Source organism: Trachurus trachurus (assembly GCF_905171665.1).
Source record: "Trachurus trachurus genome assembly, chromosome: 18".
NCBI classification, from domain to species: Eukaryota; Metazoa; Chordata; class Actinopteri; order Carangiformes; family Carangidae; genus Trachurus; species Trachurus trachurus.
Window position 1 is genome coordinate 20,894,590 of NC_139909.1, and position 26,881 is coordinate 20,921,470.

General features: G+C 42.4%; 1 protein-coding gene across 1 annotated transcript in view; it reads right to left on the bottom strand.

Annotated features, from left to right (window-relative positions):
- The window catches only part of sorcs2 (sortilin-related VPS10 domain containing receptor 2), a gene marked incomplete at both ends in the record, with an annotated part of 304,429 nt that overhangs the window by 199,956 nt on the left and 77,592 nt on the right, over positions 1-26,881 (bottom strand). The window contains one exon of the mRNA XM_083992479.1: positions 15,556-15,623. Coding sequence (XP_083848605.1) covers positions 15,556-15,623 — 68 coding nt within the window. The remainder of the gene's footprint in view (positions 1-15,555; positions 15,624-26,881) is intronic.

The following is a 26,881-nucleotide window of genomic DNA, read 5'->3' on the forward strand; positions in this document are numbered from 1 at the left end:
GCATCAGTGTAACGCTCCATTCCTCCTCACTGCACAATGTCCCTTTAAGTAGTAGAGTCAGGCTAATTCCCCAGTATCTTCCCCATCTTCCTATTCTTCCTTTTTACTAACACAAATGCAGCCCTCGGCTCCCTCTCCTCGTAATATTAATCATCACAAAGTAAACGAAGGAATGTAAACACAGCTCCCGTGGGGACTGTGGCTGCCGGTGTCTCTCCAAATGCCACCTGTCTGGCACACACAGTGTTGGCTGGAGTTCCATGATGATGCTTTCCCCCCTGAAGCTGCCCCCCCTGCCCACCATGCTTACTGCCCGCTGGAACAGGAGCAACACTGAGATCAAGATGTTGGGGCCTGACCTCACCTCAACTAAAACAAGGACACCTCCAAACTGTACAGACATCTCATTAAGGTATCCTCCCTGCGCACATCAGGCGGAAGACACCTGGCACAAGAAAGGAGTGATTTGTCAATGTAAACTAGTCTGTAACCTTATTAACAGTTTTAACACATTTTGTAAAATATGACAAGTTGTCACTTTGGAGAGGGTGAGGGGGGAGGGAGTGGGTAGGAGAGGGTGAGGGGGCAGCAACTGCAGGAGAAGTAGGAGAGCAGGCATCATTCTGCAGAGTAGGACTCCTACTTGTTGTATTTTAGTTGTTGTTGTTGTTTTGTACAATGAAAAAACATGTGAAATAAAATTTTCAGATGTCTTATGTTTTTGAAGCCAAAATTAAAACGGATAAATCACTGTTTTTCTTGAGAGACTCTCTTTCACAAAAATGCATTTTTCTCAGCTTTCTAGTCTTTTTGGTGCAACCAGGCTCTATTCAACTTAAGATAAATCAAGAATGGAACAAGGTACAAACAAATGGTTTGTCCCTGGTTAAATAGAGAGTATCTTCTTTCCTTTGAGCTATTTGGTGTTTTCAGAGTCATAGTACAAAATATTCTGTGGGTCTTGAAATATTACTCAAAATGCCCCGAAACGCTGGCACATGGCACTGACCATTTTATAAAAGGGCTGGCACTCAATGAGTTAAGCTAATTCCCTGAGTGGAGTCAATCCCTGAAGTCTTGTGTCCCAGTGTGGTTGTAAGGTACCAAGCCTATAGACACCTTACTGCACCTGGCCAAGAGCCCGGGTCAGAACTCAGTGTGTTATTTCTGCATGGTCTTTATGCTAAGCTAAGCTAAACTAAATGTCTCTTGTGTAGCCATGACAGTAGCATCAATCTTCTCATCTCTGCACAGTCATGCTACCCTCACATGTCTAAAAGTAGACATTTTTCTATCATATTTCAGCTCTAAGTGGTCACAGAGCTACTGTTCACCCATAATGTCGTCCCCCCACTCCGCCTGCATACACACTCCTCCTCCCTGCACAAACAGCTAATAAAAAGTCATAAAACAAGCCAAAGAGAAAACTGCGTTCAGGCTCACAACTTCACCTCCTCAGCTCATGTGATGCATCTCTTAGCGACATCATTAACACCATAATAGTCGTTGTTCTACGGCAATTATCTGTGGCGTGTTATTGAAAGGCTCATTGTTCTGATGATGGTGGGCTCATAAATAAAACAGCAATAAGACTCTGTGAAGAGCTCTCTGAGACCAATAAAGTGTTACTGATGATAGCATGATGGAGACTGCCAAGTCTTCCTGAAAAAAACAGAGCTGGCAGTGCAATGTGATGGTGTGTGTGTGTGTGTTGCTGGCATAAAATGAAGTGAATGACCTTCTGTGCAGTTCAAAACTCTATCAGGATTTGAGAACAGAGGACACATACACAATCCTTAACCGCTCTTTATGAGCTCAGCCTCCTGAGCTCACTCTGGAACGGGAGGGGCTGTTTTGTGCACCCAGGTTTGTCAAAGTAAAAGAAAATGTTTTGGATTAAAAAGTCAAAGTAACAAGATGTGCAAACTTTTATAAAAAAAAAAAATTATACAAAAAGTATAAAAGCTTTAAGCTTATTTTGCAGCTGTGTATGAACTGCAGTCTTGAATCATGACCTTCAGTAGAAGCTCATAAAAAGGGAGTTTGATATTAAGTAGCCTAGAGCTGTGTTACTTCAGTGTCAGACTCAGAGTTTAATCAATATATAATAATAAAAGTGTGAGATCAGACTTATCAAAGCACACAGCTCAGGATTAGGGTTACACTAAATTGACAGGGAAAATTAAAACAAGGACAAAAGAAGACTGAATATTGATCTTTCATTCATTCAGTCACCTGAAGATATGCTAATAAGCAACTTGCATGTTTTCCACATCTGTTTCAAATATCAAATACACTGTTGTATTGACAGCCTGTTGCAGAATGTATTAATACAGGTTTAAGGACAAAAGCCAGATGCTGAGTGTGAGTCTGTTCATAAACCTGACAAACTGTTTAAATCGTGTTCACTTTCAACCTCAAGGTCAGTTTTTGAATTGTTGATTAATTCAGCAACTGTGCTATTTTTTTTTTATTTATTTTTTTACCCAGGGACAAATATTCTTAATATGCTGCAGCACAGAGACATTTCTGAGAAGCAAAGCTGAAATTATTAAAGCTGGTGGTGACCATAACATCTTATTAGGAGGGGTAAATTATTCAGGAGATCCAGGAGAAGACTCCACTCCACTTTATTACAACTTGGGTCCCTTAAAACAACAACGTCGTCCTCATCCAGTTTACTGCCGAGAACGCAGCAGCAAATGGAAAAAAAGGCCAATTTGGAAAAAGAAAAGAAAAAAAAACTAAAGCAGTGTGATGATCAGACAACAACCCTCCAGACTGTCCTGCCAGTTTTTGGGGAAAAGAAAATGAACACAAACAGTATAATTATGTTGTAAACTATACTCACTGTACAGCTGTTGTGCATGTAAAATCATTTTCCTAAGAAATTAGGATTAGCAGATAAATTGGTTTGGACCATTTGGATTCTGTCTGACTGGAGAATCCATGTTTTCTTGACATGTCAGAATTTATTTTTATTGTTCAGTCAGTTACTTGTCATGTCAGACACTTATCTCCAGACTGACTTAGGTGTAAGACCAATGATCCACCTTAACAATGGCACCAGTAACACAAAACAACCAAAAGCAGGAAAATGCAACTCATAATTTGTTGTTTGCTAATATTTTCATGAGTTTGATGTGTTGAGACTGAATGTGTGAAAACTCTGAGCAGCTGCTGAAGCTGCAGGAACGGTCAGGGAAGTCCAGCTCTGCAGTCCTAACACTGACCTCCTGACTCTCAGAGAATTGATTTTTAAAATAGCACTGCACAAACAGTTCTGGTTTCCAACTACAGTACAAACCATGGAGCTCTCAGGTCACCAGGACCAGGTCTACTTTCTGTCTCCTCAGTCTACATTCAGTTTCCATGCACTGAATATTTGGAGCTAGCTCTCTGATGGCTCCAACCCTGAGCTTTTTACAAACATGGCTGGACTCTTTTCTGTTTGCTGCTGCCTTGAGTAAAGCTAATATGCTGCACTTTACCTTTTACCTTTCTATTAGATGCTCTAGTGTCTATAGCTTTTCTTCTGTATTACCTAGTTGTTTTCTTTTGTCTGTCCCAATGTTCTTGTTTGTTTGTGTAAAGCACTTTGGGTTGACCAGTTGACCTGTTGTGTGCTGTACAGATAAATCTGCCTTGCCTATAAGACACAGTCAAAGTTTATGAAACCAGCCCCAGATCACAGAAACTTTACCTTTAATAAATGCATGTTCATTAAAATACTGTAAACCCAGTGTTCCACCAAAAGGTTTAAATTTGGATTTCATAGTGAACACAAACAGATATTTCCCCTAGTATAACATAACCCCGAGTTTGACCCCTCACAAGTTACTTAAGGCCAAATTAAACATTTCGGAATTTTCAAAAATCATGTTAGGAAATCCAGGGTGGTAGCCAAAATAGCCTAAATAAACATGGGACAATATTTCAGGTTGGGATCATCAACATTTGTATACAAGACATCTTGGAGATTGTTAATATATAAAAGTTAGAAAGAAAAAAATGTCAATGGGGTGCATGGGGGAGGAGTTCCTGTGATAAAATTCCACCATTATTTTAACCTTGTTTGAGTTTTTATGTACCATATATGATTTAATCTTGGCAAACTTCATCTCTACCGATTCCTCATGCCAAGACAAAAAGAAAATGGGGTCAGTTGTCTCTGTAGGATGTATAGTTCAGGAGCTATATAGATTTACATTTTTCATAGTCGGAAATCCAGGATGGCCACAAAAGATGGCCAAAAAAAACATGCATGGGACAATAATTGGCACGGGGATCATCAAAATTCATTTACTAGACACCTTAAAGATTACAAAAAGCTAAGTTAGAAAAATATATGTTTCTGGTGCATGGGAACGCCCCCTTCCTACTAGACTATTCCCTTTTTTACCACTGAACTGAACCATTCATTTGCTCTCAGGTTGTAATTAGGACGTAGTGTGTCATTATAACACAGAGCTGATTGGCTGAGGCGCTCCAGCTTCAGGTGTATGATCAAAAACACATCAGCTGCCTTCATTAGACTAAAATAAACAGCCAGCCACTATCTTAGGTACACACACACACACACACACACACACACACACACCTGTCCTTTCATTATTGAAGCAGTTAGTTGTTTTGGCGAGGGTAAATACCAAACTGCTGACGAACCTGTATGTGGCTGCGTTTCTGTGTTTGTGTGTTTTCCATCCTCAGCTGAGAGTGTGAAGAGCAAATGTGCCGCAGGTACCAGCAGGAGGATTAGTCCCAGTGTCCTGTTGTCCCTACTGTACATGCAAACACACCAGGGACACAGGCTTGTTTGTGTGTACAAGTGTGTTTGTCATCATGTCTAACTAAACATGTGTATAAGTTCCAGCTAACCTCTCCTCATGCAGCTGCTGACCAGGCAAAACAGGGTTTCTCACAGACGAAGCCAGGAAACTTTGGCTTCACTCTGACACGCCATGCTCACATGTGCTTTTCTTTACCCACAATCCCCAGATTTTCTGTTAAATGGAGGGAAACCTTTTTTTCTTGCTTGTATAAATTAATTGGGTGACATGAAACAGATAGAACAGACAGAACAAGAAGATGAAGCGTTCTGTATCACCTAATGACTACATGAAACAAGTGTGCAGTGCTGACAAGCCAATTTCTCCTCTCATATCTTTAAGAAGATGACATGTTGTTCTATTAAAAGTTAAATTAACATTTCACATGCTGGTCCAAACCTCAATTTCCACTTTAACTGCCCTGTCTCCATCTCTCACCACTTTTTTACTGTCTTCTCTCCTCTCCATCTCCACAGTGGCACAGAATAGTAGTGGCTGATATGAAGTTGTAAATGTTAAAGACATTGATCAACATCCACTGAAAGACTGAAATGTAACTCAATCTCAATGTTTTCTCGCAACTTTCTCTACATTCCTTTTATTACTCAGCTATTGCTATTCTCTGTCTCACCCTATGTGTTTCTATTCCTTTTGATATATCTTTCTCTTATTGAGAAAGCCCCATCGGATTGGAATGATCTCCCTCCTTTTTTTGCGTTCTATTACCTCTTTTCATTGTTTCAGGATGTCACTATACTCCTATCTTAAAACAAATAGCTATTTTTTCTAATTAATTAATTAATTAGTTTATTTTTATTCTTTCTTGTTCCAATTTTGTTATTCTTACTATGTTTTTTATGTTCACATCATTGATCCTTGTTATTCAATATCTCTATTCTGTATGTTAGACTTATATGAGTAGGGGTTGTGTGTGGGACTGTGTGAGCAAGATGTCTGTATTTGTCTGTATCTGGCTGGTAGATGCAGGCAGTGGTTTTGATTAGGATCATTAGGATCCATCATCCACCATGAATAGGTATCAAGTGTTTTGGTACAGTATATGACCAGAGACTCACCAGAGTCATTGGGATTCATCCTCAGGGGACCATGAACACCTGCATCCAATGATACCACAGCCCATAAACACTGGACTGGCACATTGTGGCTAAAAGCATTCACAAATGAAGCCGATGCAGCAGTAAAATAAATATATGGCCCTTGCAGACAACTACAAGCGGGTGAGGAATGATTTGTCGCCCATGTTGCCAATTGTCTTTGTAGATTCTGTCCCAACACATCCTCCAACCTGAACAACCATGACCTTTTAGTATGACCCATCCAGTGGCAGCTTCATGTTCATTCCACTGAGTTCATGGCTCACAGGAGACAAACACAGAACTATTATGCCGAGTTCATCCATCACAGATTTTAAAAGTCAAAACTACAGCAGCGAAACTACAAATACCAGACGTTCCTGCAGCGCTATTGTGTGAGTGTGAGTGTGTGGCTGGGAGGTCAGTGTCCTGGAAAGCAGCCTCCAGCGAGGCCGTGACATTTGGATAAAGACAAAAATGGGAAACTGTAGAAAGGATTGTGTGTCTCTCCAGCTCTGAGCTCTGCCAACTATTGTTTCCTTTCACAATTCGGTTGGAAGTGAATCTCTTTCTCTCTTTCCTTGTCTCCGCCAGCTGTGTGCACATGTGGACCTGTGATCCTCCTCACAGAAAGAATGTGGAAATGGGAAACGTCTTCCAGATGCGTGTGTGTGTGTACATGGGCCCTTTCAGCCGCCGTGTGAACACGATCTGGCTCTCATGCACACGCAGTACAAGCCAAAAACACACCTAAATATACTCAACATGCCTCTACACAGTGCAGACACACACACACACACACACCATGGCATTATGATCCAGACACAGACACATGCTTGCGGAGTCATCTCAGTTTTCAGGTCCTGTCAGGTCCAATCAGATAGTAAGACGGCTTTTCTGCACTTCTGCATCCTCCTCCATTTCCCAACAGATTATCATTGGCAGCCACTGTGTTATAGGACAACAAACTCACTCTCCATGTCTGGCTTGAATTGTAACCGATACTGACCCTAGAACTGTAAAATGATTTTTTTTTTTTGGACCATTTCAGTAGCTACACTGCATGCCAACACTCAGCTCTATCAATATAGTGGTTTTCCCAGATCTTCATCAAATCTGAATATTTATTTTAAAGGGAGGACGTTAAACGAGGAGTTTTGGAAAGCAATGTGTTTTCACACTACAATTCCCATGAGCCTCCGTGCGCACGGTGAAATTCTTGGACCGGCGCAAGATGGACGACAGCGAAAACATTTGCCAAGAATGTTTTCATTGATCAAGAATGAAAGTCGGAGGTTCGAAGACGATCAGATACCGTCGTAGTTTCCACCATAGACAGCGATTCGGCAGCGTTATTCCCATGACCCGCCGGGCAGCGTCCACGAAACCGAAAGCTTCAAAGCTTCGATATTTTTGGGTCAGCCCTAATAGATTGATCCACATTAATAAAAGACTTTTTTATAACCAAATACAAACTCCTTGTTGTCCCTTTAAAGAATACATTTCTTTAAAAAAAAGAAGATCTTTATAAACTATGGGATCAGACAATGCAAAAACATTTATTTAACCTTTTCAATGTGAAAGACTATCCTCCCATACAAAAAAAATGAGCCCACAGCTTGTTTGTTCAGCAGCTCATGATATAGGCTACCTATATATGTGTGTGTATATGTGTATATATAAGTCTAACCAAAGTCAACACTATTTCAGTTCTTCATCGCTGTTTGAAGCCACATCTTCAATCACACTGACTACCTGTTTTTTTCCGACTGAGATGTTGCTGCCTTCTACATTTATTTGACTAACAAGTCAGGTACAAACCTAACAAGCCTTACCTAAGGCGGCCTATTTGCACATCCTGTACACAACTCAATTAAACTGTGAGGCGGAAACAGCTGGTCGAGCTGAGGAGAACTGCAGAATGGCCTGATACTTCTCTAGGGTTCATCACTGCTATAGAGCCCTTCACATTACAGCCATTAGACGTATTGATTTCATGATAGCTAGACAATATCAGAGTAGCTGTAAAGATGTGGTTGTTGATTTCAGTCAGAAGTCAGAAATATGTCTGTGAAGAAGCTCTATCCAGATGCTAACTCCACCCAGAAAAGCCTCGGGCCCGGGGATTGAACCCAGAACCTTGCTTCCTTGCTGGGAGGCAACAGTGCCAACCACTGTCCCACTGTTCCACCTTGAGGAGAAAACAAAGGAAGCTAAATAACACCAGTCTTTACGTGTGGAGTCTCTACTGGTCAATAAACACAGTGACACGTTACCTAATCACTGTTATGTGTCTCTCCTTTTTGCCTCACAACAAGAGAAGGATTTGCTGCATTCCTATCTATAAGACCTTGGTCGTCATGGTTACTGAGGATAGGAATGGGGCCATCTGGACACCATCAGTCATTATAGTAACAGTAGTTAAGTTGAACAGCAAGCCACTGTGGAACAACATGAAGTCTGTATGACATGTACCATTAGAGGTCTTCACAGTGAGAGCAGTTTGATACAGCTGACTGCAGCAGAGGCAGCATCACATGCTCTCAACTAGGAGATCTAATCAAAGTCAGTGTTTTTGATTATAATGTTTACAACTAAACCAATTAAACCAGACTGAAGTCATTTAAGGGGACTGGGCTGTGTGTTTACAGAACTTAGCAATGATTCAATTCAGTGCTATGTTCATTAGTGGAAAGGGAGAGAGTGTGTCCCCATAAAGTTACAGTTAAACAAGCTGATGCATCAGTAGCTGGCTGCACATCTGCCTCGTCGTCTTGGAGGAAATAGATGTGATCAATGTGAAAAAAATGTCATAACTAGATATTTCCCCTCATCATCTTTTAAAGGACAATTCTGGGCAAATTCAATTTGGGGCTGTATTTCCCTAACATTTTAGGTCTAAAAGAAGGAATCTGAAAATGTTCAGTTTAATTGCTCCTGTTTTGTGGTACTTGTGTCTCTCCCCGCATCGCCACGGCAGCAATGAATGGGAGCGGATGGAAGTTCCGCTGCTTTGGCTGTTTACATCCCTCAAAGCCGCAATTTTTTTTCCACAGACAGTGTCAGATGGCGACTCAAACATGCACCGAGAAGTTGCATGAAGTTACCACAAAACAGGAGCAATTAAACTGAAAATCTTCAGATTCCTTCTTTTAGACCTAAAATGTTAGGAAAATACATCCCCGAGTTGAATTTGCCCGGAATTGTCCTGTAATATCCTTGTCATTTATTGTGAGTCGTTGTGTAAACGGTTTCACACTACTGGAATATTGTAGAGTTTTGGAGCCCGTCTGGAGCCTCATTAAGACGTCTCTAGTCCCATTGGAAGTTCAGAGTTTAGCGATGTGTGAGAGCCTCGGTTTCAGAATCTGTGATTATTCTTTCTCGTCTTTCTTCGCTCTGTCTGATCGCTGGTGGCGTAGACGCCGTTAGACTGATTAATGAAGAGATTCATCATCTACAGCTAATCATCGGAGTGGAAGTGGCTCCTGCACGTGCCCAATTCTTCATTTAGTTAAACAGTGAGTGGACTCATGTGCATGCTTACTGTACATGGGCATATTTCTGGTAACACATTTTAATCATGAATACATGATTAAACAATACGCCACTGGATCATCACTGAAGCAGCTTATTGTCTGTTTCTTGCAGTTGCAGTTCAGTTTCCTATATGTGTAGGAGTTCTATAGAGATGCTTAAAATCCTTCCTAGAATAGTTCCACCCAACACAGTGGCACGGCCCTGGAGACCTGTTCTGTGGTTCTATATCAAACCACATGTGTTTGGAGGAAAGACTCCCTGGCTGCCATCTTGAGTAGCGAGCAGAGCTCCCTGGGGTGCTGCCTCGCCCTCATTATCTATGTCTCTCGCTCTCTCTCTCTCTCTCTCAAGGCTGTAAAATATGCATGGATTAGGGCAGCGGTGAGGAGGCGGTGGTGGTGGTGGTGGTGGAGCTGGGGCATGTGGGGGTGAAGGGAGGACGATGCTCTCCCCTCAATTAAGTATTTACAGCACCCCAGACCATCTGGAGCGAGGGAGCACCACAGTGAAAACCGAAGAGGGAGAAAGCAAGAAAACAGACAGAAAACAGCCTGAGAGGGAAACAAATGGATGGAAGTGAGGAGAGCAGTGAGGTGAAGAGGAAGAGGAAGAGGAAGAGCGGAGGGGAAATGAAACACGCTGTCCTGTTTAGGCCCAGAAGCACATGTTCCTACTCGGTGGCTCTCTCTCTCCTGTTTAGTTTGGGGAAATGTGATCTGGACTCCAGGGAGGGCTAATCATCAACACATTTATAATGATGAAATAACTCTGTGTGTGAATACACTAACACACACACACTCACATCTGAAATTAACTGGATAAAGAAGGCATCAAAGTGAGCTAGATGTGTCGGGCCTCAGAGCAGCAGCTTCAAGACAGCTAAGGGACACATGAGTTTACTACGTGGACTTCTTTGCTCTGCATTTATGTTTTTCAGTTGATGTATTTCTGTTCAAGGTGAACTCTCCTTCACAGGTGTCAGTGAGCTTTACTCCGTGAAGTCTGTGTCATGTGACCTTATTGGGGCTGCTGCAGAGTCCCACTTCCTTTATGCTGCGTGATGGATAAGAATCTAAAGATCATTATTACAAAATGGCTGAAGTATGCTAGAATAGTGTGGCTGACCTCAGATCTGAGGACAATTCCGGACAAATTCAACTCGGGGCTGTATGTTCCTAACATTTTAGGTCTAAAAGAAGGAATCCGAAGATTTTCAGTTTAATTGCTCCTGTTTTGCGGTAGTTGTGTCTGTCCCCGATGAATGGAGCGGATTGAAGTTCCACTACAACTACCGCAAAACAAGAGCAATTAAACTGATAATCTTCAGATTCCTTCTTTTAGACCTAAAATGTTAGGAAAATACAACCCGAGTTGAATTTGCCCGGAATTGTCCTTTAACTGTTAGTTTTAAAAAATTGTTAAATATTTTCACAGGGATCAATGAAAAGGAATTTTAACATGAAACTGTCGACAATAGCACACCCATTAGCTTCTGTCAGAGCTTTCCACAACAACTCATGGTCCTCTGACTGATAACTACCATGAGATTTGACTGAAAGCTCCAGAACAGCCACTAAACCTAGATGTTGTGTTGAGATTTTTTATCAAGTTATTTCCAGACTTAAAGGTACATTGTGTAGGAATTACTCCCATCTAGCGTTGCGGTTGCAAGCAACTCAATCGTATTTTTCATGCTGCATTCACATGAAATTGGGCAGACGGCAGACGGACGACAAGCCTCTATGTAAACAAGTGGTCCGTCAGCACGAGGCAAAACAATACACGTGACAATACGTTGTCATGGCGATGTCGTATTGTTTACCTGACCCACGTTTTACACTTCAGTTTGTTGATGGGGGTGATTACTGATTAATGAAAAACAGACTTTTGAACGAAATAATCGATTTTCGTGAACAGATAACAGGAGAAGTTACACAATGTCCCTTTAAGACTTCCCAACATTGTGCAAGTGTTCATAAGCAAAGACTAGAAATTCACCTTTTAAGCTTTTGCATAAAAATGACACAATTATTTCAGGGCCAATACATGGTGACACAAACAAACAGTCATACACTGGTACAAAAGCATTCATGTGCACAAGTAAAAACAAAACAAAAACCCATGGACTTTCATTTCCATGGTAAAAACTGAATTCTTTTGTGTGGTGCAGTGGAGCTATGGTGGTCTGTCAGATCCAGCCCCTCCTCCACTTACCAGCAGTTCAGTTCAGTGCAGCCCAACCCCAACCCCCCCCATCCCCAACCTCACCCGTGCTGTGGTTACCAGCCCTCCGCTGTCTATTGAGATGAAGATTAGGGAAGATGAGGCATGAATTATAAATGCCCCCGCTCTAGCACTCTAACACCAGCCAGCACACATTTTGGGACTGTGCGACCCCAGTAGGTATTTGTGTTGTACAACTCTACAATAAAAAATGAGTGCACACGGCCACGGCGCTGTACATACTTGATTTGATCAACCTTTGGGAAGGTTCATTCAGAATACATAATGACAATAATATCTAATAGATCTGGATTTGAGGCCAGAAAACTGCGCTTCTTGTCTGGATCTTAACAAAATGAAATAAAATGATGTTCCAATATACTGTATGTCTGTTGTTTTGGCTGTTAATTCCCGACACATATCCTCCCAAACAATATTAAGCCCTTTATAAAATCTCAGACATTAACACCATCCAAATCAGAACATCAATATCCATCAAATGGTAAACGGGCGCGTCTGACGGCCTATACAGTTTGAAGCTGTGTGTATCATCTAAAAATAAGAAACACTTGCACTGGGGATTCAAAAAAGAAGTGCACATCTGCTCCTTTCAGTCTGAGGATCAAAAAGGTTTACTGAGTATTTCATGGTTCGACTTGGAGCGCCAGAGTCTTAAGATTAGTTCTGTCAGCCTGCAGTCATCGCAGTGTTTGGTAATGCAGTGGCAAATCCAGACATCTCTGCGTAATCTGCAAGCACCTCTCCTTCTGTGTACTCGATACCATATCCTATTTGATACTGTATGTATTTGAGGCACAAGCTAACTCAATGACAACATCAGGTTAGACAAACATCTGATTCAAGTGTCTTCAAGTGGGACTCTGGACTCTCAAAGTCCACCTCACACTCTTTATCATCTGTTGTTTCCAGAGGCTGTTCAACATTCACTGTTTATACTTTATATAACGGTACAGAATCTAAATCAAGGAGAAACTTCCTTATTTAGTTAGAAGTCTAATGTTCCTTCTCTGACTGATCTGATAAAAAGTAGAGAAGGTTTCAGCAACCATTAAAAAAAACGGAAAAAAAACTTGAGTCTTGGGTCTATGTGGGCCGGACTTGATGAATGTTTTGTTGTGACATCACAAAGTGACAGGAAGTCCTGACGGCTGGTTTTAAGGCTCAGTTTCTGAATAAAAGGGTTGTGTGTATTTCTTTGTGTACTGAGGCTTTGATACTTTTACAGTATTAATATAGAAACTCAACCTTATTTATAATCACACTACACATGGATATCTAACTTTAGATTATATGTGGCCTTTAATATTTCATAATGAGAGCTAAACTCAAGTCACATTTTGCGTGCAGGCAGCACCAATAAAGCTTTTGAAAAGAGAGAGGTGCCTGATCTGTGATCACAGATTTCTTCATCTTATTCAAGAGGGAACTAAACTAAAAAAAAAATAAAAAAGGTAAAAAGACTTCCTGAAGCTTTGTTAGTGCCTTTGTTTCAAACACAGGGAGTCCATAATGGTACTGATGGTAGGGGGGATGTAGAAGGTCACTATAAATCACTATAAATAACCAAACTCTTCCGATAAGACTTTGTTTTCTTTTTCCGCTCAGAAAGCTGACTCTCTCCTCCTCTCTGTTCACAAAGAGAGACACTTTCATGAGGCGAGTCCAGCGAGATGTGTGGAGCTCTTTTATCAGTCGTGTTATAGCACAGGACCTTGGGCCAGCCAAAACAGACTGAAGGACAGACATGCTGGAATAACACGCAGCGATTACAAAGGAGCCGGCACTGACGCCAAAGCCCGGGGACAGACAAAACTCTCAGCAGCACAAGAGGGAAACAGACATGGCACCGAGCATGGCTCTGGTTACCATTAAAGGCTACCAGCTGGAAACATTACACTTGAACATGCAGGAAACAGCTGAGACGAGCCCGGGCCCTGAGAAGTGGGTGAAAGCGGCTGATATTTAGTTTTCCTGGGTTGAGCTGCTCAGGTAAAGGTGCTCGACTGTGAAGACACGCGTTGTGTGCTTTGCTTACTGACACAAGACAAACCTCCACGGAGCAGCGCTGATCTAAAAGGGCTCTCAGTTCATTTACTCAGCTGCCCTCAAAAACTTTTCCTCGGTGCTGTTAACTTCCCCCCTGTGTGAAATCTGCCATCTTGATCTACGCCACCTGACAGGGGAAGAAGCCAAGCCCATTCATCTTCCTCATTTGATCCTGCAGCCTGGGGGACTTCAAAGCCTATAGCTATAGTGGTCTGTGTCTATCTACACCACACCACACCTGGCCCAGCTGAAGGTACACCTCGCACCTACCTAAGACGTGGCCGAGGAGCCATGCGGTCGTCTTGGAAACATGCTAATTTCATGCTAATTTCACGTTTTTTTTGGACAATGACGCCAACAGGCAGCCTGGCAGCTTCTTCTTCCTCTGCCAATTTAGATTCAATTCTGATTAAACCCAACCATTTGCTGTTTTGTGTTTTTTTTTTCTTCTTCTTCCTTTTTCTCAGGCAGGCTGTCCACTGGTGAATGTGGAGCATTATTCATAGACTGCAACAATTAAAACATCAACAGGGGCTGGATAAAAATATGTACATTATTCATATGTGTCCTCCAGGGAGACAGGCAGTCAGCTAGTGAGATAATGAGAGGCTGAAGCTTTGAAGTCATGGAGCCCTCAATGAGGTAAATGGCATGAATTAAGTACCACCATCACAAACCTTTAACTCTTGCGAATGTCTTCCAGACGGCTAATTTTAGCCAGTGTTACTGTATGAGCCCCGTCTTGACGTTTTTTTTTTAGGTTTTATTGGGAAATTTTAACATAATTAAAGGGATAGTTCACCCAAAATTCAAATTTCACTCATTATCTACTCACCCTCATGTCGAACGGAGCTCACTTTTCTTCTTCCAAAAAGACACACCAAAAAACATCCATATACCTCCATTGTGCTCGTCTGTAATGTCCCTCTTGTATTGAAGCCCCAACATGAGAAATTGTTCCGAAAAAAATTAAATAAGTATATGTTTTAAGCTTGTTTGTAGCGGAAGCTCCCAGCACTGCTCTTCCTGGTCCGTCCAAATCCCGCGCGATTTGCATTGACACCAAGTTCACGGCTCCGCAAATCGTGCAAGATTCCGGCAGAGCAACACTGGAAGCTTCTGCTACAAACAAGCTTAAAACATACTTATTTAATTTTTTTCAGAACAATTTCTCATGTTGGGGCTAGAGTAGATAATGAGTGAAATTTGAATTTTGGGTGAACTATCCCTTTAAGTCTCCACCACCCACTCCTTGTCTATGAGAAGGTCAGCCTCAGCTCCATAGCAGTGCCCTGGGAGCTGGGTGGGGGGGGTATTGAGAATAAAAGCCAAAATTAATATTCCATGAGAAAAAATGTGTACCACTGCAAGATACAGTAGTTGTGAAGTGAAGCAGAATGGGTGCTTTGCTTCCAGAGGCAAAGAGGAGTGTGAAGTGGTTTTGGTGAGCAGCAGCTTTCGCTAAATAGAAGAAGCCCTGCCAGCCGGACTTGACCCCCTCTCCCTGGCGCTGCCGGTGCCCGCTGTCCTGCCCTGTGCCACGCTGATACGCTATCTGCCCGAACAGATGCCCACTCTGGCCTCGCAGCGCTGCTCTCTCCCTAGCTGCCTGCTGATGTTTTGTCCGTCCTAATTCCTGCAGCTCTGTATCAACCCCTCGTCTCCTTGAGGAGGCGCAGCGCAGAGGTGACTGACATCCGCCCTGACCTTGCTGTTTAAAGGGAAGCTGAGACCAGGCATGACATATAGATAGCTAGCAAGAATTAGCATACAAAAAAAAAAAGAAAAGTAAAAGGGCCTACCTCCACAGCGAGCTCTCCAGCACCTTGGAGGAGTCAGCGTGGTAGTACTTGGTCAGGATGAGGATGACCTGCAGAAGGTAGAAGAGAGAAACACATTAACACACAGAGGTTCAGACGTGGAGAAAGAGCAGTGCTGCTGAATTATCACCTGATTCAGCATACAGCAGTTCAAGCTTGATCTTATGCTCAGTCCTAACCAGTACCAATGGATCATTTAATATTGCACAGCTTATAGCAGTTTTGTCAGGACATGTCTTCTCACTGTAAAATTCAATTCATAATTCAATGTTAACCAATTCCCCTCAAGAAAATTTTGATTAACTGCAGATTTTACATTTTTTAATAGGCCTTCATGATCAATGTGCTAATTTTGTCTGTGTCAGATTTTTATGGAAGAACAGTAGGATGAAAATACACACAAGAACATTACAATTAAAGAAAAAAAAATAATTTTCAAAAATATAGTTTTTCTTCTTAATTTCTTTTATACTTTTTAGTCCTTGAAGCACAAACTGTTTCAGGCTACAGGACTGGAAGGAAGGGTTTTAATCAATACTTCATAATTGCTTTCTAATTTTAAACTTAAGAGCACCATTGGTTGGTCAATAGACCTGCGTGGATGTGATCAATGTCTGGCCAAGATTTCATCTGATCTATCTTCTGCATTTATATTTCAAGCAAATGGAAACCACATCTGCAGCACTGCTGATTTTCATATCGAGCTTTATTTGAGGGGGCTGAACAAACGCCTCTGAATTTAGAGGAATCTCATGCTCTCCTAAGTTTTGAGTTTAGCTTACATCTATCTGTCTATATTTGTTGTATTTATTATTCTATACTCTATTATGTTTTTACATTATTCCAGATATACATAAATGAAATGTCCAGGATATATTAAAATGCCAAGAGATCTCGGTCAAGGGCACAAACCCTGTATGTGCACTAGATCAGAGTTTCTTGTCTTTCATATTTCTGAGATCTCCTGCTCTTGACAGCAAGGTCTGCAGGGACTTGCATTGTTATGGCAAGAAATGTCAGTAGGTCAGGCGGTATACTGTGGTCTGGAGGTGTGATTGACAGGATGGCTCCTAGGTAACAGAGCAGGTGATAAAGCAGGGCCTGCCTTCATGCAGAGGGAAGTTGACGGGCCAAAGGTTCCTGCCCAGAGGCAGCTGCCAGAAGCCTGTCTTTAAGGTAGCTGCTCACAGCCAGTCAGGCTGCACACTCTGCAGCCTGGACACCCCCGATACATCTTAATGTGGACAGCCAGCACAGCCTCTATCACCATATTCACTGTGGTGGTGGTGATGATGATTGATCATTTTTTACTTGTTGAACAAGTGTATGAATGTTTTACAGTCTGGTGACATGACACCCACACTACCATGGTTTTTACTTTAAAACACATCTCTTTTCCGTCCTGTCATCGTCAGGTTTCAGCTTAAAAAAATGGAGACATTTGGAAACGCTGCTGACTGCGTTTCAGTTTGAAAACCTCACGGTTGGGTTGTGTGAAATCAGATGGTAGAGACCTTCGTAAATTGGCTGCTGTCAGCCTCGACTGCCAGTGGTGGAAGCAACATGGATAATGAAAAAGAAGTGTCACAGATATTTCCTTTGCCTGGGCCTAAGATTGATTCTGACATGGAGCTTTTTAAGAGCCATTTTCCTTTGAAAGCAGAATTTTAAAAAGAACTCATAGTGTTGACGACATGGCCTGAGTAAATTAAAGGCTACAAACAACCTCAGGAGGTAAATATTCACCTGATCTGTTTGTCTCTTTGATAGGCTGCTCTGCTCACCTAATAGGATGCATGGCTGCACGCCCAAATAGTTTTGCTGGAGAACTTTAAGACCTCATAGCACTAGCAATAAGAAGAGGCAAAGAGATTGATGTTGCTCTCTTGTGGCACGGCGATTCCACAGCCTTCAGCATGTAGATGCAGATCCTACTCAAAAAGAACCCGAAGCAGGGCCGTTGCTAGGAATTCTGGGCCCCCTGAAAGAATACTAAAGTGGGCCCCTGACTATTCCACTTTTTTTTCTTGGACTACGTATATTATCATTTTTTATTTAGTCTACTTTGATTTGATGCTAATGCAGCATTACTATGAGTCATTAGTCAGGGTCTTATGCAGAATAAATCACTCATACAAAGATTAGACTACTGGGGTTTTTTATGGGCCCCACTGGGCGCTGGGCCCCTACAATTATCATCTCCTTTCTCCCCTATACAACGGCCCAGCCCGAAGGTGTGGCCAGCCTCTTCAAGAAGGGTTTTTCTGCACAAAACTAAGAGTTGGTAAAGGCAGAGCACCACAGCTGGGCACCTCCCCGATGATGAGTTTTGAAAGCTCTAAACTCATTTCCACAACACAGACTGCCATCAAAGCCACTCAGTGGAGTCTCAAGGCCTTGGGCTCAAAGCAGCCCTAGCTCAGGAGTTCCAGGCCTGGTGGAGTTTGGCTTCCAAAGATGTTTGTGGAGTCCAGAAAAGCAGAACAGAGGACATTTCCCTGAGCGGGGGGGCCCGCATGCCAGGCCTGATAACAGATGCAGCGACAGCATACAGCTATTTCTTTCTAGTCCTCGGTCATGAAAACTTTACTTGCTGATGAAGAATCAGATAGCATCCAAGCTGTGAACAAGCCGGCGTGTGAATGCAGGATGTAGCAAGTGTTCCCTGGTTGGTCTTTGGCCGAATATGACTCAACTGGTGTCTCTGGAAACAGGCTGTCCGCCTCTGCAGAGCTGCCTCTCTCTCCTAATGAGACACTTGTGCAAAGTTTGACACTCTGGCCGTGCAGTCAGACGGGCAAAGTAACAGCGCTGGTCTCTTCACATGAGCATCAGGTCTTCTACCAAACTCCCCCAAGCCTCGTTTCATGCCTCCTGCTTAGTTATGTGATTTATTATCATTTTACTTTGCCCACCCACCAGCAGAACAAAGAGAAAGCACAAAACATGGCAGGGTCACTTCATGAGGTTGGTTACTGCATGAACATCCATCTCAGGTGATCCAATCACCAGCGGACACCTCTAAATACCCACGATGCATTCAGATCCATGCACACACACTCACAACCACACTGATAAAAGACCCATCTGTTGATTGGCTGAAGACACAGCACCTATCTGTTTGTTTTCATATAAAGCGGGAAATGAGATCCAATCATAAGTGGTCCTTGGAGATGCATGTGGAGACAGTTTAAAGGGACATTGTGTAACTTCTCCTGTTATCTATTCACAAAAATTGATTATTTCGTTCAAAAGTATGTTTTTCATTAATCAGTAATCCCCCTCATCAACAAACTGAAGTGTTCCTTTCAGCTCTGAATTTGCCGTTCATATCATTCATATCTACATGGAGCGGGTAAGCTCGGTGCTGGCTGCCATGTCGTGTCGCCATGTTTTTACGTTCAGTGGCAGCGTGACGGTAGGAAACCACGGAAACTCAGCGGAGACACCGGAGCTGTCGGCTCAGGTCGAGGTGGCGTTTGTGAAAAGTCACCGCGGTAACGCAGTGAGGAGGAATGGAGCGTTACACTGATGCTGCATTCACCTGCAGTCGGGCAGACGGCCGGCGGTAACAAACCAGATGTCACAGAAGTCGAGAGAAAGCCGGTAAAACGTGGGTCAGGTAAACAATACGACATCGCCATGACAACATATTGTCACGTGTATTGTTTTGCCTCGTGCTGACGGACCACTTGTTTACATAGAGGCTTGTTTATGCCGTTACGTGCAGCGGCTGTCGTCCGTCTGCCGTCTGCCCAATTTCACGTGAATGCAGCATGAAAATACAATTGAGTTGCTTGCCATATACAACCGCAACGCTAGATGGGAGTAATTCCTACACAATGTACCTTTAAAGCCAGTGTGAAGAGATGAGTTTAGATCAGTTTACTGAAAACTCAGGTTTACAGATCTGAACAGGGGTCAGTGCTGTAGAGCTCAAAGACATTAAAAGCCTCTGCAGAGATTCAGTTTACAATCAAGTGTTGGAGTTTTTGATCAGTAAAAGATTTAAACAATGAATTATTAAAAAGGACTGATTGTTTCAGCTCTTTTCAAGGACCACATCCATACTGAGCAGAATGTTTGAAATGTTGAACTTGTTAACAGTTACAAACTACAAAGCACATCACTTTCTCTCTGCATTAAACCGTGTAAATACAGAACGTGTACCATGGCCCAGAGCCGGCTTCAAAAGGCAGCTCCATGTAAAAATGGAACACTCCACAGCTTGCACACTTACTCACACACTAAATACATTTGGCCTGCTGGTAACAAAGAAGCCAGGTCTGGAATATAAATCTATAATTATAGCTTTGTAAGCGTGGCACACATTAATAAGTCACACCCTCTGTCTGGTGCCTGAAAGAAACAGTGAAAATAAAGTGTACATCTCAATTTTATCAGCCCGATGAGATTAACATATGCATCATTCATCAACATGCCCGCGCCGACTACAATGGACCGCGGGGCTCCGCCGAGACAACACAAACCTACACATGTCTGTCGGATCAGATTTCCATCTGAACCAAAGTCAAAGTCACGGATCAGGGATCAGGAGTTAGCAGCAGCTGCACTTGCTTCTGTAATCTGAACAAACCCAGGATGTAGTGGACAAACGTACAACACAACACAACCTCACGTCTGCTCCAAGTACAACAAATGTGCTGATGGTGCTGTTTACATCAAATCTGTGGTGGTGAATCATGCATTGATCTCTTCTGGCAACAGAGCAGATATAGACCAAACAAACAGGAAATATGTTGCCATGGATACAGTGAGTTAAACCATGCTGTGCTGTGTGTTCGGGTCGTTACTCACTCATTTGATGACTTGTTAAATGATCTTATTGATGTGAATTGTTTTGGAGATCAGACTAAGACATTCGATTTTGTCAGAGCAGCTCATCTTTTAGAGACAAACATTATTGCCTGTCCAATGGAACAGAAACAGTTCCCAGAAATTCTCACACCTGCCTCTTTAACCAGCACTAAGATTTAATCACTTGTTTTCTGGCCCATAATACATCCCTCCATCAAGTTTGGTGCGAATCGCTTCAGTATTATTTGTGAAATAACTAACAAAAACAGAAACAAACAGACATGGATGAAAACAGAACCTCCTTTGGCAGAGATAATGAAATATGCTGCCTCTCTTTTCCTCTTTTTAGCCGCTTTTCAAGGCCCGAGTTCTGCTCAATTGGAAAATAATTTGTCTTTGGGGATGAAGTGGACAGGGCAAGGATGTATTCTGCCATAAATCACCACTGGCAGGAGGCAGAGAGAGCATTTATTTGGCAGCGGCGCTCCAGCCCACACTGACTAAACTGCTGAACAGCACATGAAGCCAGATTCCTCTTTTGCCTCTAGTGTACAGAGCAGTGCATTAAGACCAGAACTTGGCAGCTTCTTGCTACAGCTCATTGGACTCAAGGGCAAAATTGGCACAGATTGAGAATCCAACCAGAGTGATACAAAAAAAAATGCACTCTTTTGTCTTGTTAAGAAACGTATAGTGCCATGCCAGTCAGTTGCCATTCAACAGGAATAAATCACAGAGCCATGTTTAGAGACAACAAGTACTAGTGGGAAACATGGCAAGCTGAAGCGCACACAGTCTGACCGCTCATTAAAAAGTCTCCCCTCCTGTGATCCATTCAGATACAGACACGCTGCGAAGAAGTTTGTGACAAACCTGATGACCTGGACTGCTGCAGAGGAAGCTGCACGGCTCCGTTGGGACCGTCTTGTAACACCGTGACCACATAATCAGCCACTGTGGGCTCCTTGTTTGTAAGCTGGCAGACAATGAAGCTAATGGCTTTTATTGGGGGAAAGTCAACAGGGTGGTCAGGACCCCTGGATGACTCTGCACAAGAGCGACAAGAGACCCCATTGTGGCTGGAGCTCGTGGCCAAGTTGATCATGAACTCCAGCCCGTCAGCCGCAGTTTGTCCTCCAGGCATTTCCATCAACTGTGTCAATGGAGCGCTATCAATCAGCTGCCGAGGCACAGACAGAGGAATAAAGGAGGAAAGGGGGGGTACGGGGGGTCTAAAGACAGACAGACGCTCCCGATAAAGAATGCGCTCATTCATTTACAGAGCAAAAACAGTGAAATACAAATACTCCATCGAAGTGTGCAACATCCCCCCTCCCCTCCCTTCCCCCCTCATCCCTCATCCCTCTAAGGCACCTCCATTCTCCAGAAACAGACCACACACATAAACAATTCATCACAGACTGGAAGAAAAGGGAGGAACTTCAAAAAAAAAAAAAAAAAGAATAAAAGAGATGAAGCCAAATTTATATTCTGTTGGCACAAAAGTAAAAAATGCACAATGATTAAATTTGGGGGATGACACTTTGACACCAGAGCCGTCCCTCTGTCTGTCTCTCTGTCTCCACATACTGTACACCAACACTCAAAATCGCAAAGCCACAATGATACAGATGCAAACATGTGTAAGGCTTTCAATTGGTTGACCTCGACCTTTTCACCTTTCACAGCAGGAAGTGTGATGGCATGCTACTGAGACTGAATTAGCATTTAAACCAGGGACGTACAGTAGCAGTTGGCTCCCATGTCCTGGATGCATTCCAGCTCCAGGACATGTGAGGACACTTTTAACCAGTGTCCACCAGATGTGTGACTGCATTAGATTTTCATTTAAAAATATGTTTTTCTTATCTGCTGAGTAAAATGTCAGCTGTGATGCTAAATGTGGCAAAAACTGACCTGACCTTCTGTGGTCAAACAGCACGGCTATGACGATACACTGCTGCAGATACTGTACACCCACAGACCCACACTGTCATGTGACACACAGCTGGTGTCTACAAGGCCATAAACGTGCATGTATGGTCAAAGTGCTGCCATGCTGTGGGCCGTCATGGTGCAGACAGAGGAGCAGCTGGTTAGCATTAGCTCACTAGCAGCATGACACAGTGCTACACATAGTGGCTAGCTACACTACACTGTTTTTAAAGAGGAACTATGCCACATTTTTACCAGCTTCAGAGTCCTAGTGCTGGTTAAATAAATGACTTGTAACTTGTTCCAGGGAGAATGGAGGCTCTCTGCCTTCCACCTAGCATCTCTTGGCTGAAAACCAACCTTGTAAGATCAGAGCCTCCGACCCGGTGTCCCAGCTCTCGTCTCTGCGACACCACGACACAAACACGCCTTGTAACCTGTAATCTCCTGTTTGACAGATAAGACTACACACATATATGCACATTGTAATATAATAAATGACATTATCCACCACTCCATGGGTTCATTTCTTGTCGGCTTCATTAAAACAAATGCACATGGCCGAGAGGAGGGTTAGCAAACCAGCGTAAAGGAGACTGAACTTGCCCCTTTAAGTTCAGTATGCATGGAGGCGGGATTTGATTAGAATTTGTGGATGGTCTTCATCTTTAAACACACAATGGAACAGAGAAATAAAATCTTTTTTTTTTTTTTTTTTTTTGATTCCGAGCCATATCTTGTTGAGGGAATATGACCCATGTTACTCTATTGAGACTATTTATCTAATTGTATCGGAGGGTAATATGAAATGAGAGACAATTTGCCAAAGTGTCTCTCCAACGCTGTCTCACTCCCTCAGACACATACACATCTTCACATAAAATAAAGTGCTTCATTCATCCAAATAGTTCCCCATTATCACCGCACAATGGCCGCACTAATGGTTCAGGACACCAGCCGCCACTGAGTAGGCACATCTGCTGGAAGTCGTTTTTTTTGTATTGGACCTTGACCGCAGTCTTTATCTGGGGCCAGCCGGTGACCCGCGCACTGGTTACCATTCTGACACTAGTTTGAGATTCCATTCATTAAACTACTCAGGCGGAGAAGAGAGGAGGGTAATTACATGGACCTTTGCTTCCGCTTGCCTTCTGCACTGTCCACACAAAAGGCTTGTGCTGACCCCTCTCGCTGGAGTCGGTCCACTGAGAGGGAACAGCAGCACCTCTGGGTATCACATGAACTCTGGCAGGACGTTCAAAAATTAGTGTGTTGTATTTATTTTTTTATTTTACAATAAATAAAATGTTAAAAAAAAAAAAAACTAAATCAGAAGTGTTAAAGTTAAAGCCAAAGTTAAAATGAATGTGGTAAAAGTGAAGTTGCTGTGGGACAGAAGCTCTGGTGTCACTAATGGCTCTTCCTACTTGAGTGTCAGCTTTTCACTGATTTATTCACTCAACAGCTCTAAGCAAAGTTATGTTACTTGAGTATCATAGCTAGGGTCAAATGTAAAATAAAACAAAAGAAAGAATTCATATTGCCATTATACTGTATACTCAGTTGGAACGGTCATTTAATATTAAGTTAACTTTGTTGGGCTTGTTTCAAACATTGTGTTTCTTTACATACTGTAGGAAGGATTATATGATCTGAAGCCAGAGTGTCTAAATATAGACAATACAAAATACTTATACTGCTGACAATGCACCAGTATTGCAACACTATTTACCTTTATCAAGAAAAAAAACTGTTTCAGTAATTTGGATACTAGACTTTGTCATATCTTTGTGCAACCATATGTAGTCCAGCAAATACAAAACATAATACATAACAGAGAGAGAGAGAGCCTGGAGCTTCAGACTGATGCTCAGTCTCTGGTTTAAAATACAGAGTTGGGTCTACTCTGAACATACAGTAATAGTTCCCTTTAATCAATAACAACACAACAGACACCAAATAAAGTTTCAGATTTTGAAAATGAGGCTTCACTTACACTTAAAATTCAGAAAGTTACAGACACAACCTAAATCTAAGCCACACCTTCAACACTTAAGTCCTGCTCACTTCTGAAGTTGGTTCAATTGCTCATCCTCATGGAGTGAGTGGTGCTAGAAACAGGGTTATTTTTAGAAAGCTGCAGAGGGGCCAACACTCTTGGTCTCAATCAAAATGTTCCAGTCCACATTTCCCAAATATCTATAATGGAGCTGGTGAGTAAAATGGTATTTTAACTGAATATATGAAAAGAAGACCAGATTCCCATCTGCTGTCATTGTCTCCTCCTGTTTCATGTCCACCAGCTCTGTAGTTATTTGTTGCTTGCGTCTTTAAATGTCTGCAGTTTTATTCCCCCTCCCAAACTTCCACTGTCCTCTGTCCTCCTCTGGATATTGGGCAATAAATATCAATGGGCCTACTGATCAAACTGGCAGTTAGATGATCATTCTCACAAATGCATTCATCCTTCCAGAGCTTTTAATTATGGGGTGCATCCACAACAACAGGCTCAACACATGGGACTGTAATTCACAATAATAAATCAAAGGAGCATCGCCAACATTTAGGTATGAAGCTCAATCAAGTCAACATGATTTACTCACTGGATTTCCACTCTAATCAACAACTGTTTAAAAAAACACACCTAAACATACCAGTCACAGGCACTTAACCCTCACAAGTCAGCAGGTACTAATGCATCAACTGCCTACACCAGAAGGACCTATACTCACCAACTTCCTGACAGACACTCAGCTGTTTGATATGAATATCACCACTGACTGCAAGTTCCACACGAGTGTCTCTGTGAGACTCTATTCTGCATTATTACCATGCAAACGTCCCAAGAAATATCTCCTATCATGACTCTTTGTTTTTCAAATCAGTCAGGATTCTGGATGTTAGATAAATATGTGTTATCCCCAATTAACACTGTACACTGGTGCAATTTAGGTAGACATTGCTACAGTTGTAAGGTGTGCAGTGCCAAAAGGGTAGATGTCCTCTTATATGAATGAATGAATGAATGATTGATTTTTTTTTATTTCCGTGTCATGCCACCACTGTGGCCCATCCCATATGGGATTACAAGACACATTTAATGACAAATACAAAAAAAAAGACTAGACAGTCCTTCCTGTTGGTGTTACCTGCCACACAGGTGTGACACATAAATAAGCAATTTGAGATTACTTTCAGTATTCAACTATATATCGCTCTTCGTCTCATTGCCCAAGCCTTATAAATAAAGAAAATCCAAATATATTCAACTGAAAAAGCTGTTTTAGCTTCTCAGCATCGTCTAACCACACAAATTTGTTATTTGGATCTATTTTTGTCTTATAGAGTCATAGAAAGGACAGTAGAACAAAACATGTCCTCTGTATTCCCAAAGAAAAAACATATATCCAGGCAAGGTCTATGTGTGTGTGGAACTGGGAGATGATTATGCCTGCAGAGATTCCAGTAGACTGAGTGGTGATTGGTCCAACAGGGCTGAGGGAGCTGAATTCATTGGGTCCAGTTCATACTCCGGTCCATAGACCTCTGTGCTATGACGTCTGAATGTGGACTTGGTGCAAATTCACCAATTGCACATGCTTCAAAATGGATCCGTGTTTTTAAGAGACATTGTGTGGGATCATGGTGTTTCCAAATTATATGACTCTTCTCTGAAGCAATCCAAAGAGCAAAATGAGTGTGAATCAGATCCTCAACTGTCATATTGATGGTTCATGTTCATGCTTTTGGACGTGTGATAGTCCACTGAGCCTGAGGCCTTTGGGACTGAAAGACGGAAGCTGGGGAGGGGGAGGGAGAAGAAGAGATGAAGAGAGATATGGCAGATAGAGCAGGAGACGGGATGAAAGGAGGATGCCGATGCACCTAAAGACAAAGAGCTGAAATGAGAAAAGAGTTCAGGATGGATTAGTTGGTGAAAAGACATCACATGAAACAAGGAGAGAAAAAAAGACAAATTATAGTTGGGGAATAACTGTGAGAGATAAGGGGGGGGAGGGAGGAAAGGGCTGGGGGGATTGATAGAGGAAGAAAATAAGAGAAAGAGCCTTGAGAAATAAAATGGGACAGGGAGGTTGGAGTGTGAAGGCTGTAATGGGGATGGTAATCAATGAAGCCGGGGGATCAAGACGAGCTCTGGCCCTCAAATCTATCCATCGATCCAGGCGGATTACAGGGAACCAGGCAGTGGGGTTTGATGGGGTTTGATGGGGCTGCTGGGACCGCAAACCCAACTTAACTTGGATCTAAGTAATCAGTGCTGGTCTTGAAGAGGGCACCAGATGAGGTTCATGACCCTATGTGTTGTTTAAGACGTGTTACTGCGGTGAGATCAACCCGTGTCTACTGATTTTCCTCCGTTGAGTTGTTATTCAAGCCTCCGTGTTGTTTTCTTAGTTTCATGTCGGAGGAATTGGAAAGATGCTGAAAAGTTAAAACTGATGTGTTTATCCATGATCAAATCTGACAATCTGATGGAGGTCCATAAAATATTCACTCTCCTTCTAAGTCTGCTGTGGATGTCCAGATCCTGAAT